The following is a 23,537-nucleotide window of genomic DNA, read 5'->3' on the forward strand; positions in this document are numbered from 1 at the left end:
AAACAACACCAGAGGAGTTTAGGAACAACTATGTGACTTTTTTAGAGAGACCCAGCCAGAGCAATGACAAACACAATCAAACAGCTCTGGAGTGACCTGAAAATTGCTTCCACTGACAGACCCTGTCCATCCTGACAGCTATGGAGAATCTGCAGAGAAAAAATGCCTTAAATCCAGGTGTCCAAACCTTGTGGCATCATCCCCCAGAAGACTAGCCACATTGTGTGTCCTAAATTTAAATAATATGATCTTTTATTAATTGACAAAAAAAAACTATATTTTAAGAATAAGTATAATATTTTGTTGTATTTACTTGGAAGTGATATCTGTCCTATTGATATACATTTTTTTAGGTTATTATTCCAATACAGATGCTTCCACTGAATACTTGGTCAAGTCCAGCCCTAGGACACTCCATCACATGATGATGTACTATTCCAATACCATATATATGTGCTGTCACTTCTTACCACAAGCTGTAAGGTACTGTGTGTAAATATACTAGAGAATGGAGATGATAAAATTGCACATAAGTAATAATGTTCCTTTGTTGCTGTTTTTTGTAAATTCCTATACCAATGGTGGCCGTGGTAACACGTCAGCAGGGTGCCAGGGCTGCAGCTGTAAAAAGTAGGGAGGATGGTGATGAAAGGGAAAAGCTATGTGACGTGCAAGTCAAAGCAGAGAAAGGTGGAGATCTTAGACCTGAGAGAGATGTGCTCCCTGATGTCACAAGATGGGGGAGGGCAATAAGAAGAAGAAGGGCTGAGAGACCGTGCTGAACAGCCAGGTACTGACAAAGATGGGCATCGGGTATATTGGGAAAACAATATGTTGTACTCGGAGTCCATTTCCAAAGGCCCCCTCCCATAGACTTGCATTGAAGGTGTGTGGTGTGACATGACAAGGGGGCATGTCCGACCCCCGCAGTGTGCATACAGCATTTGGAACTAAATGTTCCGAACGCTGGCCAGTGGATTACCCCTTAAATGGCATATTATGACCCTGAGGAGGTGGTACCCAGTGAATGCAGTGCACAAGATAAAGGGCTGCTTAGTGATTTCTTACTGGACCTAGTGGAGGAACCTAAGAGCCAGGGATCCCTCCAAGATGTGGGGATGAAGAGGCAGCTAAATGAGGAAATAGGCTCCTTTAGTGGCATCTTTGTCTGGGAATTCAGGTGCCTATCAGCCTGGAGAGACTAGATCTCTCTGTCCTCACCTTAATGGGAGGTGTAAGGCCAAAGGCCTGATTGTGGAATTAGCCATATGTATTGTGTATAATGTCTAATCTAAGACTTTGCTGAGGACTCACTCAAACTGTGTGTCTGTTGTTTTGTGTGGTCAAGTTTTATTGGGGGGCATGTTTGTGCTACACCTCCTTAGAAGCAAGACATCTCTGTCTATCATAAAATCAAACCATAAGAGCCCAAAAAGAGAGATGCCAGTTCCTTCCACCTGGTGGGATCAGAGAGGAGGTGGGGGATGGAGTTTTTCACTTCTGAATGCAGCTTTAAAACTTTGATGCTGAGCACAAACCTTTGTTACACGCCTGTTGCAAATGCCAAACAACATCCTGGAAACAGCTTGAGACTTCTACTCCTCCTTACTAACGCACAAGGACTACTGTAAGTACTTTTTTGGTTTTTATCCCTTAAAGGGGTACTCCAGTGGAAAAAAAAAATTTCAAATCAACTGGTGTCAGAAGGTTAACCTGATAACGAGCGTGGACGAGTATAGACGTCCAGTTTGGCGGCCGTTCCCGCAAATGGACGTCTATACTCGTCCATTATTCTCGTGGGTGCTGCCTAGTGCACCCACGAGATCGTGGCAGGGACTCGGCTGTATCCCTTGGGTAAACTTCGGTCCCGGCAGTTTTAACCCTTACAGCCGCAGTCGGAAGTGACCGCGGGCTGCAAGTGTTATGACAGAGGGAGGGGGCTCCCTCTGTCTCCTCTGCAGCACCCCGCATCATGATCGCGGGGTGCTGTGTGTAATACGCGGCTGGCCGAGGCCTGCCGCACTGCCGGGAGTGAAGTTCACTTCACTCCCGACAGTTTAACCCTTACAGCCGCGGTCAGAAGTGACCTCGCGCTGTAAGGAGTTCTGACAGAGGGAGGGGGCTCCCTCAGTCTCTCCTGCAGCACCCCGGAGCATCGCGGGGTGCTGCTGCATACCTGGGCTGCCGGGGGTCCTACAAAGACCCCCAGGTCTGCCCTGGGTATTGACTGTCAGGACGTGCCAGAGGCACGTCCTAATATGCTGCCTGCTAGTGAAAACTGGCAGGCAGCATATAACTGCAATGCTTTGGAATACTAAGTATTCCAAAGCATTAAAAAGTTAAAAAATAAATAAATAAAATAAAAGTGTAAAAATAAATAAAAATGTGATAAAGGTGTAAAAAAAATAAAAATATGAAAAATACATTTATTAAATGAATCTAATAAAAAAAAATGCATAGTGTGTAGGATCGCATTGGCGGACATCCGCAGCATGTAATATGCTGTGGATGTCCACCATGTGATCCAACACATTATGCAGCAGTCACGGTAATGAGCTCCCTGCTGCGGCTGGGTAGCTTTGTGTGTCCACTCATAGCGGCGGATTTCCCACCGGCAGTCATGAGCGGACACACTGAACTACCCAGCCGCAGCAGTGAGGGATATATTCACCATGAGCGGGTACTTATGCCCACAACATGGCGGATATATCCATCAGGAGCCTTAACTGTCACAGACAGACGCGTTATACTGCTAGCCTACCAAGGACCAATCAGAGAGGTCCCTGGTCCAGCCAATAACTTGTGGGGGTACTGTTCTTCCCTGAAAGCCAAATGGCGCTTCTCTACTTCTGAGTCCTACCACATGGCCAAGGAACCATATATGGCCTAAGCGGGGGTATTTCCGAACATGGGACAAGCAGTTAAATAAAATATAGGGTGCATTTCTTTCAATATCAGAAGTGATGTACAAAGAATATGTCCCACAAATTATGCATTTGTAAAAAAAAAAGCTAGTTTTGATCTTTTAACACTGACTTTGCAATAATTCCTGCCAAAAATCTATGGTATTAAAATACCCACTGTACCCCTAGCGAATACCTTGAGGGGTCTAGTTTTTAAAATTGTGTCATTCGGGGGGGGGGGGGGGGGGGGGTTCCCATGTTCTGTCAAGTAAATTTGTTAGGCCTCTAATACATCTAAAATGTGAATAATAATAAAAAAAAGTTTAGAAAATAAAGTAGACATATGAAATTATAATTTTTGATAAAAAAATAAACATTATGTATAAATATATGCAACCCATTAACGACAAAATAACAAAAAATCGTCTTTTTTTCAAAAATTTCACGGTTTCTTGCATTGTAAATAAAAAAATACAAATGATATCGAATAAATTTTACTATTTTCATGTAGTACAACTTGTGACAAAAAAACAATGTCAGAATTGTTTTCATTGGCAAAACATTACCAGAGTTATTCTCAAATAAAGACATACATCCCAGATTTGAAAAAACAGGCCTGGTCTTTGAGGGGCGTACAGGCTTAATTAGCTTGGTCCTTAAGGGGTTAAACAGATTTGTAAATTACTTCTAAATTAAATCTTAATCCTTCCAGTACTTATCAGCTGCTGTATGCTCCGTATACTGTATACTCCAGTTGAGTAGTTATTTTCAGTCTGACCACAGTGCCCTCTGCTGACACCTCGGTCCATGTCAGGAACTGTCTGGAGCAGGAGAGGTTTGCTATGGGAATTTGCTCCTATTCTGGACAGTTCTCGACATGGACAGAGTCGTCAACAGAGAGCATTGTGGTCAGACTGAAAAGTACAAAAGAACAACTGGTGGCTGTAACCCTTGGTGGTCTGGTGGCTTTAACCCTTGCATGATCACACTCTCTCTAGCATCTTTGCTGGACTGATAGGCTGTGATTGTGATATATATATATATATATATATATATATATATATATATATATATGTATACATACATAGTGGGGCAAAAAATCATTTAGTCAGCCACCAATTGTGCAAGTTCTCGCACTTAAAAAAATAAGAGAGGCCTGTAGTTGTCATCATAGGTATACCTCAACTATGAGAGACATAATGTGAAAAAAAATATCCATAAACTCACATTGTCTAATTTTTAAAGACTTTAAATGCAAATTATGGTGGAAAATAAGTGTTTGGTCAATAACAAAAGTTCATCTCAATACTTTGTTATATACCCTTTGTTGGCAATGACAGAGGTCAAACGTTTTCTGTAAGTCTTCACAAGGTTTTCACACACTGTTGCTGGTATTTTAGCCCATTCCTCCATGCAGATCTCCTCTAGAGCAGTGATGTTTTGGGGCTGTCGTTGTGCAACACAGACTTTCAACTCCCTCTAAATGGTTTTCTATGGAGTTGAGATCTAGAGAATGGCTAGGCCACTCCAGGACCTTGAAATGCTTCTTATGAAGCCACTCCTTTGATTCCCAGGTGGTGTGTTTGGAATCATTGTCATGCTGAAAGACCCGGCCATGTTTCATCTTCAATGCCCTTGCTGATGGAAAGAGGTTTTTACTTGAAATCTTGATTTTCTTAATGTATTTAAAAGTTTCTATCATATCCCCTCTGTCTTGTCTTTCTTCCAAGCTATACATGTTAAAGAGGTACTCCGTTGGAAAACTTTTTTTTTAAATCAACTGGTGCCAGAAAGTTAAACAGATTTGTAAATTACTTCTATTAAAGAATCTTAATCCTTCAAGTACTTATTAGCTGCTGAATACCTCAGAGAAAATTCTTTTCTTTTTGGAACACAGAGCTCTCTGCTGAATCATGAGCACAGTGCTCTCTGCTGACATATCTCTCTATTTTAAGAACTGTCCAGAGTAGGAGAAAATATCCATAGCAAACATATGCTGCTCTGGACAGTTCCTAAAATGGACAGAGATGTCAGCAGAGAGCACTGTGGTCATGATGTCAGCAGAGAGCACTGTGTTCCAAAAAGAAAACAATTTCTTCTGTATTATTCAGCAGCTAATAAGTACTGGAAGGATTAAGATATTTTAATAGAAGTAATTTACAAATTTACAAAAAAGGAAGTTGCAACAAAAAATATGGAGGCTCTTAGCGCACTTTTTGATCAAAATTTTCCTTTTGTTTTTACTTTGTAATTTACAAATCTGTTTAACTTTCTGGTGCCAGTTGATTTAAAAAAAAGTTTTCCACCAGAGTACCCCTTTAAGGCCCTTTAAAGGAGTACTCAGATGAAAAAAAGTATCCCCTATATAGGATAGGAGATAAGTAGCTGATTGTAGGGGGTCTGACCGCTGGGGTCCCCCAAGATCACCAGGACAGGACCCCGCACTCTCGGTCAGGAGTGCATGTCATCTCCCTGTAGACGGCACACACTCCAGCCATTCCTATGGGAGCGCCGGTGATGCCCGAGAGCTGTTGTCGGGTCTTATGGAGCGCCTTGGTCCCATCCTGGTGATTGCAGGGGGGCCCAGCAGTCAGACCCTCTGCGATCAGCTATTTAACCCCTATCACAGGATTCTTTTTTCAAGGTTTTTTTTTTTTTTTTTTGCCAGAGATCTCTTTTTACATTTACAGGTAAGTTTTATCCTGAGACCCATGGACTAATGAATCTTCTCTAAACTCTCTGCAAAATATCTTTATATATGATGTTCCTTTATATATTTCAGAGAAGGAAAACATCAGTATGAAAATACTTTTGGGATATCCTCAAGAGAAATATTTGATAGCATTTACAGGTAAATTATGTACATACAGGTGAAACTCGAAAAATTAGAATATTGTGCAAAAGTTCCTTTCTTTTTAGTAATGCAACTTAAACGGTAAAACTAATATATAAGAGAGACTCATTAAATGCAAAGCAAGTTAGTTGGAGCTGTGATTATTGTGATGATTTTGGATAACAGCTCATGAAAACCCCAAAGCGCCCCCCCCCCCAATTACTATGATTTGGGGAGCCATGTCATCTGCTGGTGTTGGTCCACGGTGCTACATTAAGTCCAGGGTCAGCACATCCGTCTGCCAGGAGATTTTGGAGCATTTCATGCTTCTTTCCGCAGATGAGTTGCATTGCTGAAATAAATGAACTTTTGCATGATCTTCAAATGTTTTCGAGTTTCACCTGTAACTTTGGCACAAGGCATTATCTGCATTTGTGTGCTTTGCTCTCTGAGCAAATTGCAGCGCAAGAGGGGTGGAGTGGGCCTGAAGCTGAACGCAGTGGCGTTGCGACCGGGGTGCGGGGGGTGCGGCCCGCACCGGGTGACACCATCCTGATGGGGTGACACCAGGCACGCCCCCGGTCCTCAGTTGCGCTGACTCCGTACTAGCAGCACCCCCCCCCCCAGTCATTACTTGCGCTGTCTCTGTACTAGCACCCCCCCATCACTTGCGCTGTGTCTGTAATAGCACCCCCCCGTCCTCACTTGCGCAGTCTCCGTTCTAGTAGGACCATACCCCCCCCCGTCACCTGCACAGTAAACCGGCCTGAGCCCCCACGTCTTCCGTTGCACCGGCCCGACGTGCCTCCGCAGCGCCGCGCAGGAGGACATGACGTCACTCGCAGAGCGCCCGGAGAGAAGGAGCGCTGTACTGGATGGGTGAGTGAGTGTGTGTCTGTCTCACTCTATCTCTGTTTGTGTGTCTCAGTCTGTGTGTGTGACTCTGTCTGTGTGTGACTCTGTGTGTGTGACTGTGTGTGTGTGTGACTGTGTGTGTGTGTCTCTCTGTCTGTGAGTGTGTGTCTCTCTCTGTGTGTGTTAGTGTGTTTGTGTGCGTGTCTGTTGCTATCCCTGTCTGTGTGTGACTCTGTGTATGTGACTGCCTGTGACTCTGTGTGTGTGTGACTGTGTGTGACTGTCTGTGTGTGTGTGTCTCTCTGACTGTATGTGTGTCTCTCTGACTGTGTGTGTGTCTCTCTCTCTCTATCTGTGTGTGTCTCTGTGTTGTGTGTATGTGTTTTTTTTATGTGTTTGAACCAGCGATCTAATGTGGGGAGACTTTGACCTATTGTGGGGAACATGCAAGGGAACCTGCGGCCTAATGGGGGGAACTACTACCAAATGTGGGGAATATATGCTACCTAATGTTGGGAAACTGCTACCTAATGTGGGAACACTGCTACCTAATGTGTGAAAGCTGCTACATAATGTTGGAAAACTGCTACCTAATGTGGGGAATCTGTGCTACCTAATGTGGGGAAACTGCTACCTAATGTGTGGAATCTGTGCTACCTAATGTGGGGAAATTACTACCTAATGTGGGGTAACTGATACCAAATGTGTGGAATCTGTGCTACCTAATGTGAGGAAACTGCTATCTAATGTGGGGAATATGTGCTACCTAATGTGAGGAAATTACTACCTCATGTGGGGTAACTGGTACCAAATGTGGGAAATCTATGCTACCTAATGTGGGGAAACTGCTACCTACCTAATGTGGGAGAACTGCTACCTACCTTAAGTGGGGGAACTGCTGCCTACCTAATGCTCCCCCCCTGGCAGTAGCACCCTCATCATCCACCAGCAAACCTCCCCAGCAGAAGCACCTCCATCAGCAGATCCTGATGGTGGATGATGGGGGTGCTCCTGCCAGGAGGATGATCCTGCCGATGGATGATGGGGGTGATACTGCCAGGGGGGATGGCCAGTAGCACCCTCATCATCCTCCAGCAACACCCCCCCAGTACTAGCACCCCCATCATCCATTAGCAACACCACCAGATTTATATTCAGAGGGTACAGTATGTGGCAGATTTATATTCAGAGGGTAAAGTATGTGGCAGATTTATATTCAGAGGGTACAGTATGTGTTGGTATTATATTCAGAATGTACAGTGTGTGGTAGTATTATATTCAGTGGGTATGGTGTATGGAAGGTTTATAATCAAAGAGTGTAGTGTATAGTAGTATTATATTTAGAGGATACAGTGTCTGGCAGATTTATAATAATACTTGTTTTCATATAGAGGATGAGAATGCGCTGACATAGTGAGGAGACGTCTGGGCGTCACATTCTATAGACAGAAGTTTTAGCTTGACCAGGCGGTATGTACCATCTGAATTAGATAAGGAAGACTATAGAGAAGACGTCACCTGTAGCCACTGATATCATTGTGTATTCTCCTCACTATGTCCTATCAGAGCTGTAGTCACTTGTAAGTTCTACAGTTATGGTGAGTGAAACTACAACTCCCAGCATAACCTTACTACTGCATAAAGGGGTACTCTACTGGAAAACATTTTTTTTTTATCAACTGGTGCTACAAAGTTAAATAGATTTATAAATTACTTCTACTTAAAAATCTTAATCCTTCCAGTACTTATTTGCTGCTGTATAAGTGATTCACAGGAAGTTCTTTTCTTTTTTAATTTATTTTCTGTCTGACCACAGTGCTCTGTGCTGACACCTCTGTCCATGTCAAGAACTGTCCATAGTAGGAGCAAATTCCCATTGCAAACCTACCTGCTCTGGACAGTTCCTAACATGGACAGACAGAGCACTTAGGACAGACTGGAAAGAACTACACAACTTCTCTGTTTAACTTTCTGGCACCAGTTGATATAAAAGTAAATGTTTTCCAGTGGAGTACCCCTTTAAGTAATTCTGGGAGCTGTATATTTAAATGGTGAAAATTTCTTTAACACTTTCCCATTCTGTGGCAACTGGTATATCTGATTATTATACTGGAATTTCTCACAATGCGCTACGCCAGTGGTGTCTGTCACAACAGGCTAAAAACTTACTGAGGGGGGGAAGGTATGGGGTGACACCATTTTCTACCGCTCCGGGTGACACCAAACCTAGCAACGCCACTGGCTGAACGTGACATGTCACTCCTTTTGTGTGCAGTTTCCCGCCACCCAGTAAAGTCAATGGGAGCGTGGTTTTGCCTCAGAAACCAGTGCTATTTCCAAGGCAAAAACACAAGGCTAGCAGTTACTGTTCAAAGTAACATTTTCTTCTATGAATCAACATCAATATAAGTCAATGGTCTAAGCTTAAGTACCTAGTGCATGAACTAAAAGAATGTGGTTCTGTTATGTAAATATCCTGTTGTAAAATTTTGAAATGTAGAATAAAGTTTTTTGACAAGTTTAAATATGTCAGAAGATTTAATTGTAAAAGGCCTACAATTCCTGCCCCCTCAACAATTACAATAGTAAAAATAAATACATAAATAAGTAATTTAAAACTTCTTAAGGTACGGTTTGGAGAGGACTCAGGTACTAATCATGCTGGCACCCACCATCACTGGCTGGCCTCAGAGATCACTCTTAAGCTAGTTATTTAGGGTATGATAATATGTATGCTCCATTCTCCGGGAGGATCCTCTTGTGGGCCCTGACATCTGCACAGAGCTTTGTTTTGGGAGCGTAACTGCCTTGATCGCAAGAGGTGTGACTGCAACTGGACCCACAAGGGAAGGGGTGCCCTTCCTGAGACCACAGAGAGCAGAGAGATGTGTTTTTTATTTTTATTTTTTAATTGGAGCCTATCTACAACATGGGGGACTAGATACAAAAAAGGAGCCCAATTACTATATGGAAGGGTCTAACAATTATATGGGGGGCAAACTACTAAATAGGGACCTTATTACAATATAGGGGGACCAAACTACTTTATGGGGAGGCTGATTATGCCAGAAAGGCCTAACTACTATATGATGGGGTTAAATAAATATATATATATATATATATATATATATATATATATATATATATACATATATATACTGTATATATAAATATATATGGAATTTATAAATAACAGCATATCTCTGCATAATTGTTCTGCTCTTATTAACAAGATCTCAGTTGGGCGTTTTATATGTGTTGGACAAAAGACTAGCTCTTTTACAGTTACCCAGATCAGCCCTTATATTAGTGGCTTGGGGCACCCCTCGGGGGGAAAAAAACAAACATTTTTCACGGGGCACCCCTACCAAATAACTTTCAACACACGACAAAAAATGTCTAAAAGGAAGCAATACACAACACCTATGTATATTACAGTGCTGCTATATGCAGGACTCAAAGATGATGTTGTTCACTTTTCCCTTGCCCTCTCCATCTGGCCAGACAGTCATGATGGTTTCTTCCAGTCACAACTCTTCACCCCAAAACCTGCAACATAAACATATATTAGGCTCTGCACTTTTCCAGCATCATCCTCCCTTTTCCCCCACAAAAGCCTCCAGCTTCGACCATACTCCCCCCCCCCACACACATACACACACAAATACCTCCAGCCTCTCACACTCACGGACAATGTCTCCAGCCTCACATACACACACAGACAATGCCTCCAGCCCCTCCAACCTCTCTCCTCCCCCCCCACACACAATGCCTCCAGCCTCCCCCCAAATGCCTCCCTCCTCTCCCCCACACACACTCACAATGCCTCCAGCATCCCAAGTGCCTCCAACCTCTCTCCCACACACACAATACCTCCAGCCTTGCCATTAAATGCTGCCAACCTCTCTTCTACACACATGAACACAAACACAATATCTCCAGCCTCTCCCAAATGCCTCCAGATCATCTTTGTCACACACACATACAATGCCCCCAGCCTCAAACAACCACACAATGCCTCCAGCACTGCCCCAAATGCTTCCAACCTCTCTCCCACACACACACACAATGCCTCCAGCATCCCCCCAAATGCCTCCAACCACTCTCCCACACACACACAATGCCTCCAGCCTCTCCAACACACACAGACAATGCCTCCAACCACACGCATACACACAATGCCTCCAGCATCCCTGAAAATGCCTTCAACCTCTCTCCCACACACCCACACAATACCTCCAGCATCCCCAAATGCCTCCAGCCCCTCTCTCTTACACACAAAGCCTCCAGCCTCTCCCACACACAAATACCTCCAATCTCTTTCAAATGCCTTCAGCCATTCAACCACCCCTATTGCCTCCAGCCTCTTACCACCCTATTGCCTCCAGACTCCCAGCCACCTACCACTATTGCCTTCAGACTCCCTGTCACCCACCCACCACTATTCTCTTTAGACCCCCTTCCACCCATTCCCCACTATTGCCTTCAAACTCCCCTTTTGCCTCCAGACTCCCAGCCACCCACCCTATTGCCTCCAGAGTCCCAGTCAACCACCAGACTTCCAGCCACCCACCCACCCATCACTATTACCTCCAGCCAACCACTCACACCTTTTGCCTTCAGCCTCCCACCCACATTGCTTTCAGCTACTCACATTGACTCCCACCCACCCACATTGCCTCTTATGCTGCTTCCAGCCACCCACATTGCTTCCTGCCTCCCAGCCCTATTGCCTTCATTCAGCCCCCAGCTATTGTTTCAATTCATCCCCATCCACCCCTGCCACTGCTTTAATACACCCCCAGTCACCCAGCCCTGCTTCCATTTACCTCTAGACACCCACCACCCCTGCTTCCATTCACCCACCACCAACTCCTGCTTTCATTAACCCCCCCAGCCACTGCTTCCATTCACCCACCTACCCCTGCTTCCATTCACATCCCCATAAACCCACCCACCACTGCCACTGCTTTCATTCACTCCACACACCACTGCTTCCATTTACCCCCCAGCCACTCACACCACTGCTTTCAATCACCACCCAGCCACCCACCCACGCTTCCATTCACCGTCCAGCCACCCACCTACGCTTCTATTCACCTCCCAGCCACGCACCCACGCTTCCATTCACCCCCCAGCCACCCACCCCTGCCACGGCTTCCATTCACCCCCCCCCCCATAAACCCATCCACCACTGCCACTGCTTCCATTCACCCCTAGCCAATCATGCTTCCATTCACCCTCCCAGCCAACCATGCTTCCATTCACCCACCAGCCAACCACACTTCCATTCACCCACCAGCCCCTTCCCATGCTTCGATTTACCCCAGCCACCAACCTCTACTTCCATTAACCCCCCAACCCACCCATCACCCATCACTGTCACTGCTTCCATTCACCCCCCCCAGCCACCCATGCCACTGCTTCCATTCCCCCTAGCCACCCACGCCACTGCTTCCATTCGCCACACATGCTTCCATCACTCACCAGCCCCCTCCCATGCTTCCATTCACCCCCCCAGCCACCCACCCCTCACCCCTGCTTCCATTCATCTTTCACCCAAGCCACTGCTTCCATTCATTCCCAGCCACCCACACTTCCATTCACCAACCCACACACCACTGCTTCTATTAATGTGTGTGTGTCCCTAACAAGGTGTAAAAAAAAAAACGTGAAAATTGCAAAATGCTTGGACACCAGCATGTATAGTAAAACATGAAATTTATTGAAGTCCTTAGTAAAAATCCAAAATGTGGACACCAAACATAGCACATAAAAAGTAGAAAAAGTCAAATGTAGTGCACAGGAGAAGTCCTCATTAACAGAGCTGACGCGTTTCAGGTCGGCATACCTTTAATCATAGCATGACTGAAACTGTACTTTACCACTATGTGGAAAATAACAAAATTAATAGAAACAAGCGGAAGGGAGGTGTCAGGTCACCAGCCAGTAGAGGGGCGAAGCTAACTTTGCAGCATCCAAATTGCGGGTAGCTTGTTGCCTTCTCCGCGTTCTGATGTTAACTCCCTCTGCTGGTCAACAATTGGAAATATGAAAAAATATTGATTAATGAATAAATTTATTTTTTCATATTTCCTGTATAAAATTTAAAAAGTCAACAAAAAAGTGAAATATTTATTTTATATAAAAAAAACAACAAATTGGGTCACTCATGCCCTTTCACCCTTTAAGGACCACAGGCATATGGGTACGCCCTGACGTACTGGTACTTAAAGACCAAGGGCGTACCTATACGCCCGTGGGAATTCTGGTCCCCGCCGCTCAAAATCATTCAGCAGGCATCCTGTGATAACGCCTGGGGTGGGTCATGTCGGCGATCGCTGTAGATCACCGGTGAAGTCACACTGGCGATCTGCGGTGATTCTGGTCATACAGGTCACGTGTGACCCAATGACCCGGAGTAAGAAGGTGATCGACAGTCACCTCCTGTTGCTGGGGGGAGGTGGTGATCACCTCCTGTTGCTGGGGGAGGTGGTGATCATGTCACCTTCCCTGATGAGCTGCTTAGTCGTCCGACCAACAGCAGCCGGCAGAAGAGGGGTTAATGTCCCGTACCGGGACACCACAGTGGCTAAATGAAACAGCGTGGAGGTGTTGGCAGCAAAGAGGAGACCATATAGTTGCTGAATGACACAGGGTGGAGTTGTTGGCACCATGAGGAGACCATATAGTTACTGAATGACAGAGCATGGAGGTGTTGGCAGCATAAGGAGACCATATAGTTGCTGAATGACACACTCTGGAGCTGGAAGCAGCATGAGCTTCACAATCCCTAAGATTAAAAGATGAATTTGGAAATTTAAATTGAAGATTTATGGTAGCTAGTGCTACCATAAAAATTGTTTAGGTTCAGGCCCAGCAACATCAGTAAACCATATATTGGCTGAATGACACAGCCGAAAGTTGGCTGAAGCATGAGGAGACCATATAGTGTCTGAATGGCACAGCCTGGAGTTGGCAGCAGGATGAGTAGACACTAGGGCTTCACAATCCCTAAGATTAAAAGATGAATTCCGAAATTTAAACTGAAGATTTTGGGTAGCTAGTACTACCATAACAACATTGTTATTCCCAGACCCAGGCCCAACAGCATCAGTAAACCATATATTGCCTGAATGAAACAGCCTGGAGTTGGCTGAAGCATGAGGAGACCATATAATGTCTGAGTGGCACAGCCTGGAGTTGGCAGCAGCATGACTAGACACCAGGACTTCAAAATCCCTAAGATTGAAAGACGAATTTTGAAATTTAAGTTGAAGATTTTGGGTAGCTAGTGCTACCATAAAAAATGTTTAGGCCCAGACCCAGGCCCAGCAGCATCAGTAAACCATATGTTGGCTGAATGACACACCCTGGAGTTGGTTGAAGCATGAGGAGACCACATAGCGTCTCAATGGCGCAGCCTGGAGTTGGCAGCAGCATGAGTAGACACTAGGTCTTTACAATGCCTAAAATTATAAGATTAAATCTGAAATTGAAACTGAAGATTTTTGGTAGCTAGTGCTACAATAGCAACATTTTTATTCCCAGACTCAGGCCCAGCAGCATCAGTAAACCATATCTTGCCTTTATGACACAGCCTGGAATTGGCTGAAGCATGAGGAGACTATATAGTGTCTGAATGGCACATCCTGGAGTTGGCAGCAGCATGAGGAGACCATTAAAATTTAGGATTTTGAAATTAAAATATAGGATTTTGACATTAAAATTAAGGATTTTGAAATTTAAATTTCACTACTCTGCCTGACATACTTATTGAGTATATGAGGGGAGTACAAAATGCTTCACTTCGCTTAAAACAGTGTTTGTCTAGAACAGCATCAGGTGTGTACTAACAGGTACAAAATCGTACACTACTTTAGATGTTAGTATGTGGTATGCACTTATGAGGGCTGAAAAATGTGCTACAGTACGCTTAAAAATACTTATTTTTACCTGTGTCCCAGATTCCAAAATTCCTTTATAATCAGAAATTGTCAGAATACCACCTGACATTCAAAATAATAAAATGATACATACATTCTATGAGGAAAAGGATCCTTCATTAGATGACAATATGAGTATTGTGTGTTCCAGTGACATTAGCTCATCGGAGGAACAGGAAAACATGATACAACTTAATTCTGTAACTGTAGAACCACAACAATGAATGAACAATTTATAGCCTACTGGAACTGAGGAACTTCAAAATGGTAAATCTACCACCTAGGATAGTCAGTCAATTCCAACAGTCGGTGGTCAGTATTCACAGTTCCCTGTTTCTGCTAATCCTTGGCAATATTCTTTTTATTACTGGTCTGTTATCAACATGGCAATAATGCTGGGAGAGTAACTCAAGGATACCCACATGTTTACTACAATACACAGTCAATATATGGAGACCATATAGTGGCTGAATGACACAGTCTGGAGGTGGCTGAAGCATGAGGAGACCATAAAGCATCTGAATGGCACAGCCTGGAGTTGGCTAAAGCATGAGAAGAGACCATATAGTGGATGAATGGCACAGCCAGGAGTTGGCTGAAGCATGAGAAGACCATATAGTTGCTGAATGACACAGCCTGGAGCTGGAAGCAGCATGAGTAAACACTAGGGCTTCACAATCCTTAAGATTAAAAGAGGAATTTTTTAATTCAAATTGAAGATTTAGGATAGCTAGTGCTACCATAAACATTTTTTTGGCCCAGACCCAGGCCCAGCAGCATCAGTAAACCATATATTGACTGAATGACACAGCCTGGAGTTGGCTGAAGCATGAGGAGACCGTATAGTGTCTGAATGGCACAGTGTGGAGTTGGCAAAAGCATGAGGAGACCATGGAAATGTAAGAATTTTAAATGGAAATTTAAAATTTTGAAATTGAAATTGAGGATTTTGAAATTGAACTTTTAACTCCCAAGTTTTAGTGTCCCAGGCCCCGGCGTGTGGGTATAAAGGACCAAATCTAACAAGGAGTCACATGTCACATGGCAGCACAATGACAGAGCCTGGAGGTGGCATCAATATGAGGAGACCATATAGTGTCTGAATGACTGCCTGGAGTTTGTGGCAGCATAGGGAGACCATATATTGTCCATGCACAGCCTGGAGGTGGCTGAAGCATGAGGAGACCATACAGTGTCTGAATGGCACAGCCTGGAGGTAGCTGAAGCATGAGGATACCATGTAGTGGCTTAATGGCCCAGCCTGAAGGTAGCATCAGAATTCCTGAAAGTGAGCCTAATGCAAGGAATTTCTGACACTGGGGACCAGCAGGTTAATTATGTGGAAGCATCAGCATGAGGAGACCATAGAGCAGCACAATTAGAGAGCCCGGAGGTGGCAGTATCAGTATGAGGAGACCATATGGCAGCACAATGACAGTGTTTGAAGGTGGTAGCATCAGCATGAGGAGACCATATGCTGGCACAATGACAGAGTGTGGAGGCGGTAGCATCAGCATGAGGAGACTATAGAGCAGCACAATGAGAGAGCCTGGTAGTGGCAGCATCAGCATGAGGAGACCATAGAGCAGCACAATTAGTGAGACTGGAGGTGGCAGCATCAGCATGAGGAGACCATATGGCGGCACAATAACAGAGCCTGAAGGTGGTAGCATCAGCATTAGGAGACCATATGGTGGCACAATGATAGAGCGTGGAGGTGGTAGCATTAGCATGAGGAGACCATAGAGCAGCAGAATGAGAGAGCCCGGAGGTGGAAGCATTAGCATGAGGAGACCATATGGCGGCACAATGATAGAGCCTGGAGGTGGCAGCAGCAGCATGAGGGCCATGCCAAATTAGGGTTGAGTCTGAGGAACCCACCCACTGTTGACTGGGGGTGTCGGATGTCACTTGGGATGAAGTGGATGACTGAGCGAACCTCACTTGGGATGAAGTGGATGACCGAGTGAACCGATCAATCATGGCTTCTGGGTTGCTGGTTGCGACACGACTGCTAGCTGACACAGGGAGCTCAGACCTCTCACTGCGACTCCGGCTGCCACACACCCCTACTCTGCTGCGACCTCTGCTTGTGCCTGATGAATTTAGGCCTCTGCCACTCCTCTGTGCACATCCTGGCACTACTCTGCCTGACATACTTATTCCGTATATGAGGGGAGTACAATACACTTCACTATGCTTAAAACAGTATTTGTCTAGAACAGCAGCAGATGTGTACTATTGGCTGTCCTTTCACAGTATATAGGCCATTGACAGATTAACAATTACAAAATAGTACACTACTTAGATGTAGGTATGTGGTATGCACTTATGAGGGCAGGAAAATGCGCTACAGTACACTTAAAAAAGTATCTGAATACACTACCAGCCGGTGAGTACTTTTGCCTGGACTTTCACATTATTTAGGCCCTTGACAGATTAACAGGTTTAAAATAGTACACTACTTAGATGTAGGTATGTGGTATGCACTTATGAGTGCAGAATTTTTTTTTGTGGAACAAAGACACTGAATAGCGCTGAAAAATTATTCCTGCTGCTAAGGTTTATGAAGTTGAGGCAGCTTGTTGAAATGTATGAGGCAACACACAGCTATTTGCCCCTCTCTGTAATACTATGCTGAAGAAAGTGACTGGGAGGTGAAAGGGGTATTCCAGGAAAAAACTTTTTTTTTATGTATATCAACTGGCTCCAGAAAGTTAAACAGATTTGTAAATTACTTCTATAAAAAATATCAATCCTTCCAATAATTATCAGCTGCTGAAGTTGAGTTGTTCTTTTCTGTCTGGCAACAGTGCTCTCTGCTGACATCTCTGCTTGTCTCGGGTACTGCACAGAATAGAATAGGTTTGCTATGGGGATTTTGGGGACTTTGGACAGTTCCAGAGACACGTGTCATCAGAGACCACTTAGACAGAAAAGAACAACGCAACTTCAGCAGCTTAAAAGTATTGAAAGTATTAAGATTTTTTAATTGAATTAATTTACAAATCTATAAAAAAGACAAAAATACCCAGACCTCAAGGAAGATATATTTAATAGATGAAACTATAATTAATAAATAAAATAAAAGGACCAAAGATCGTGCTTCAATTATAATAAGGTGTGTTTGTTATGCCGAGCGCTCTGGGTCCCTGCTCCTCCCCGGAGCGCTCGCGGCGTTCTTCTGTGTGCAGCGCCCCGGTCAGACCCGCTGACCGGGAGCGCTGCACTGTTATCGCCGGCGGGGATGCGATCCGCGTAGCAGGATGCGCCCGCAGGTCGCATCCCAATCGTCTCACCTGTCCCATTCCCCTGCTGTCATGTCCCGGCGCGCGCGGCCCCGCTCTCTAGGGCGCGCGCATGTCGGCTCTCTGAAATTTAAAGGGCCAGTGCACCATTAATTGGTGCCTTGCCCAATCAGTGGTATCACTCCCTACATATATAAACCCACTTCCCCTTCCTGTCCTTGCCGGATCTTGTTGCCCTAGTGCCCTGAGAAAGCGTTTTGTGTATCCCAAGCCTGTGTATCCAGACCCTTGCCGTTGCCCCTGACTATGAACCATTGCTGCCTGCCCAGACCTTCTGCTACATCCGACCTTGCTCTTGCCTTGTCCCTGTGTACCGCGCCTGTCTCAGCTGTCAGTGGCTTTTAGTTGCTATCGGGTGGAACGACCTGGGGGTTACCTGCCGCTGCAAGTCCATCCCACTTTGCGGCGGACTCTGGTGAAAACCAGTAACCCCTTAGATTCCGTTCCCCTGGTACGGCCCACGCCATCACCTCACTGACACAGAGGATCCACCTCCAGTGTCCTCTCTGCATTCCAGTCCGGTTCCTGACAGTGTTTTATTAAAATAAAAAACTGATAAAAATTCCACCTCACAAGGGGCCCCTTTTGAGAGGGGTATATAACACCTAAAATAGATGGACTATCACTGATAGCTAATAACTAATTAGTATCACAAAATACTATAACAATTGTAGACAAATGCACTTATATGATTAAGGCAAGATAAACTATATGCACTGAAACAGTTAAAAATGCTGAGAAAGTCTCATAGAGCTCAATCTTTTTCACTGTAGGGGTGGTTGTGTAATAATGTAACAGGTTCCTCTTAATGGTGAAACAATGTTCAGTATAATAAACTGAGGAAGTGTTTGAATTTCACAGTTGTTACAGTTGTTGCAATTGTTGGTTTCTCTGTGTCACTGTGTCAGGACAAATAACAAGCAACTCTGTGTAAGGACAAATAACGGGCAGCTTTGGATTACTTTACCGGTCCTTAGAGCGGAAGACTCCCGAGGTGCTGGATGGATCTAGCACTTAGATAGTCACTGCAGGTGGGCTACCTCTGTGTCCCTGCGCTGGCAGGCGTCGGGGATGGAAGATCTCAGAGGTGGCACACGCTGATGGAAAGTCCTGCCATAGAGGCCAGGTCTGCAACAGACCGATGTTAGATGTCTCTACCTCGTGAGGGTGGCTTGTGACGTCAGTGCCGGCACCTGCAGGATGTGCTTTGATTCCTCGGCTCGCTGCGAATCCACTCCGAACTGGATGTTGTGGACCGGGGCGGTAAGATCAGCGGGGTCGTCTCCGTGCCGGACCAGCAAGGCCACACAAGTAAGTCCAAATGAAATATAATTTAAAGTGCCAAGTGCAGTCAGTGATTGTTCGCAAGACTGGCGTGTGCCACCTCTGAGATCTTCCATCCCCGACGCCTGCCAGCGCAGGGACCCGGAGGTAGCCCACCTGCAGTGACCATCTAAGTGCTAGATCCATCCAGCACCTCGGGAGTCTTCCGCTCTAAGGACCGGTAAAGTAATCCAAAGCTGCTCGTGATTTGTCCTTACACAGAGTTGCTTGTTATTTGTCCTGACACAGTGACACAGAGAAACCAACAATTGCAACAACTGTAACAACTGTGAACTTCAAACACTTCCTCAGTTTAATATACTGAACATTGTTTCACCATTAAGAGGAACCTGTTACATTATTACACAACCACCCCTACAGTGAAAAAAATTGAGCTCTATGAGACTTCCTCAGCATTTTTAACTGTTTCAGTGCATATAGTTTATCTTGCCTTAATCATATAAGTGCATTTGTCTACAATTGTTATAGTATTTTGTGATACTAATTAGTTATTAGCTATCAGTGATAGTCCATCTATTTTAGGTGTTATATACCCTTCTCACAAGGGGCCCCTTGTGAGGTGGAATTTTTATCAGTTTTTTATTTTAATAAAGCACACCTTATTATAATTGAAGCACGATCTTTGGTCCTTTTATTTTATTTATTAATTATAGTTTCATCTATTAAATATACCTTCCTTGAGGTCTGGGTATTTTTGTCTTTTTTATTTGTTTAATTTTGGCACCATAGGTATAGGTGCATTACCCATTTGTCCTCGGTTGGTAATATAATTGTGAGCTGCACATATTTTTCTTCTAATTTACAAATCTGTTTAACTTTCTGGAGCCAGCTGATATATAAAAAAAAAGTTTTTTCACTGGATAACCCCTTTAATGCCTGCGGCTACAGTAAAAATCCTTTTCAGTGAAAAAAACAATGCTCTTCGTCCATGAGAACGCTGATGTCACTAGGAGGATGTTAAACGCGGCTGGACTCTGCTTTTCTCTGCTGTAATACACACAGGCTCTGTGTCCTATGATCCTTCTGCAGTGTATTGTAATGAAGTGAGGAGCTGGAATTATGGCTGCCGATTATATAGGGCTGTGACATTACAGGGGTGACTATCTGCTGATAGGCTGGATCCTGCTGTGATTCAGGGTCATCCCGCCTACTTCCCTTCCCGCCTTGCCTTCCCACCTTCCCAGCATTCCTTGCCCCATGTACTGACATGTGGATCTGCCATTTTAGATGCCCTGGAGCCTACACCACAGTAAAAGCGATTTGAGCGATAGAATCGCGGCGATATTCGCATTCGTTGTGAATCGAATTTTTCCTGAAATTCGTAATGAATTCGGGTTCGTCAGCTTTGATTTTCTCATCTCTATCCATAACGATTTGCGACCAAGGAGTGTCTGGAAAAGGAAGAGGCTGAAGAAGGCCAGCAGCCTGCCATGGAGTCTTGTCTCGAGCATAAGTAGCACAGGAACTGACAAAGTCAGTGACATCACGTTTGAGGGTGGGCCACCAATAATGCCGAGAGATTGATTGAAAAGACTTCCGCACTACAGAATGGCCTGCTACCAAGGAAGAATGACCCCAAATTAGCACTCTGCGTCTCAATAGAAGTGGTACCAAGGATCTTCCTATTGGAGCTTGCTGAAGGACTGCAGGTGTTACAGGAACTAAACACTTGGGTGGAATAATATGACGAGGAGATGAATCCTGTCCAACCACATCTGAGGACATGGAAAGTTCATCGGCTCTAATGTTCTTGTCGGCAGGGTGGAAGTGAATTAAAAAATTGAACCTGGAGAAGAAGAGTGACCATCTTGCCTGGCGAGGATTCAGACGTTGGGCAGACTGAAGATACAAAAGCTTCTTGTGATCCGAAAAGATGCTGACTGGATGTGTGGAACCCTCCAAAAGATGACGCCATTCCTCTAAGGCAAGTTTTATAGGGAGGAGTTCCCAATCCCGATAGAGTAATTCCTCTCAGCAGGCGAAAAGGTCTTGGAAAAAACCCACAGGTCATATTCTTGCCTTTTGGGGGTATTCTGAGTTAAAACTGCGTCCACTTCCAAAAAGAACGCCTTTCCAGGGTCCGATAATGTGAGAACAGGTCCAGATGCAAAGGCAGATTTTAACCGAGAGAAGGCCTCTTCAGCCTCAGGAGACCAGTTCTTGTGGTTGCTGTTCTTTTTGGTGAGAGCTACAATTGGGGCAACCAAGGAAGAAAAGTGCAGAATAAATTGATGGTAGGAATTGGCAAAGCCCAAAAATTATTGAATAGCCCGTAGACCAGAAGGACGTGGCCAGTCAAATACCGCAGAAAGCTTGGCAGGATCCATCTGTAGACCTTGGTGGGAGACAATGTATCTAAGAAACGGAAGACTTGTTTTCTCAAAGAGGCATTTCTCAAGCTTGGCATACAGATGCTTCTCGCAGAGACACTGAAGGACCTGACGGACATGGACACGATGAGACTCAAAATTGGGAGAAAAAAATCAGACAACTGCACAGGAGTACAACAGATCTCCGAAGATGTCATTTACGAATTCTTGGAAGACAGCGGGAGCATTGCAGAGACCAAAAGGCAGGACAAAATACTCAAAATGGCCATCTGGAATGTTAAAGGCTTTCTTCCATTCATCGCCTTCGAATAAGATTGTATGCTCTCCTCAGATCCAACTTAGAGAAGATCCTGGCTTCCCGTAAATGATCAAAAAGTTCAGAAATCAGAGGCAAAGGATAGCGATTTTTGATCATAATCTTATTTAAACCCTGATAGTCAATATTGGATGCAGAGATCCATCCTTTTCTCCTACAAAGAAGAATCCAGCCCCGGCTGGAGAAGTGGACTTCTGAATGTAACCCTTTTGTAGGTTTTTGTGGTTATATTTATCAATAGCTCTGGAACTGACAGTGGGTGAGTAGTGCCAGGTTTAAGATCAATGGGGCAATCATAGGGACAATGTGGTTAAAGAGTCTCTGCCTGTTTATTACAGAACACATCTGAATACTTTTGATAAGGGAGAGGTAGACCCTACTTAGTAGGAGAAGATAGGACCGCCTTGGGCTGAGTGGACTCCAGACAGTGTCCATGACACTAAGTTCCACAATGAGAAACCAGTCAAGTTGCGGAGAGTGATGCTGAAGCTAAGGAAGTTCTAGTAGAATTTCAGAAGTACAATAAGGAAGCACAAAGAACTCTATCTTCTCATTATGTAACACTCCCACCTGGTGAGAGGTTCGGTGCGGAACCATTCAGGTTCTCTCCATTGACAGAGGAAATATATAGAGGCTTGATTAGCCGAGACACAGGGAAATTATGCTTTTTGACCAATGAAGCATCAATACAATTTCCCGCGGAACCGGAATCCAAGAAGGCAGAAGCGGAGAATTAAGTCTTTGTGGAGGTGTAGACTAGAACAGGCATAGTCAAACATGGAGAGGTACTATTCACACCTAGGGATGCCCCTCCTACATACCCTAGATGCAAGAATTTCCCAAACGCTGCAGACATACGGGACAATCCTTAAGGAAATACTCTGAACTGGCACAGTAGAGACACAAATTCTCCTCACGTCGACAAGACCTCCCTGTGAAGACAATCTGCTCCGATCCACCTGCATAGGCTCCTCCTCTGGTGGCATAGGAGAAGAATGAAGCGGGCACTGGAACACAGGTGCCAGGCATGGGAACCGACGTGTTCAGACGCATTCTCTTTCATGGCGAAGCTCTTCCTGTCTTTCAGAAAATCGAATGTCTATTCTAGTGGCTAAGTTGATTAGATCACTCAAGGAAGTCGGCAGGTCTTGTGCAGCAAGGGCATCCTTGATTCTACTAGAAAGTTCTTTTTATAAGGTAGTGCACAATGCCTCGTCATTCCAGGCCAGTACGGATGCCAGGATGCGGAATTGAACCGTGTGATCCCCTACAGAAGAGTTCCCTTGTCAGAGATTTAACAGGGCTGTCTCAGGCGAGGAAGCCCACGCTGGTACTTCAAAGACATTGCAGAATTCTGTGAGGAAGGACTGGAGGTTATCAGACACTGGATTAATACGGTCCCATAGAGGAGTAGCCCAGGCTAGAGCTTCGCCAGACAGAAGACCGATGACAAATGCCACTTTAGCACATTCCGTAGGGAACTGGTCAGCCAAAAGTTCAAGATGCATAGAGCACTGAGTGACAAAACCTCTACACAACTTCGGATCTCCGTCATACTTGGAAGGCAAAGATAAACGAATCTTGGAGCCACCAGATGCTACAGAAGCAGCTGACACAGAAAGTTCCGCAGTAGCTGGTCGTGCCGGTTGTGAGGTGAGAAACTGCTGCATCAGTGAGGTAAGCTAAGACAACTGCTGTGCTT

At 44.8% G+C, this 23,537-nt stretch overlaps 1 protein-coding gene across 1 annotated transcript in view; it reads left to right on the forward strand.

The window, feature by feature from the left end:
• LOC130356830 (acetylserotonin O-methyltransferase-like) overlaps positions 1–23,537 on the forward strand; it is a 105,825-nt gene that overhangs the window by 19,121 nt on the left and 63,167 nt on the right. The window contains exons 3-4 of the mRNA XM_056558824.1: positions 354–483; positions 5,686–5,754. Coding sequence (XP_056414799.1) covers positions 354–483; positions 5,686–5,754 — 199 coding nt within the window. The remainder of the gene's footprint in view (positions 1–353; positions 484–5,685; positions 5,755–23,537) is intronic.

This window comes from Hyla sarda, chromosome 2, assembly GCF_029499605.1.
Source record: "Hyla sarda isolate aHylSar1 chromosome 2, aHylSar1.hap1, whole genome shotgun sequence".
Classification (NCBI taxonomy): domain Eukaryota; kingdom Metazoa; phylum Chordata; class Amphibia; order Anura; family Hylidae; genus Hyla; species Hyla sarda.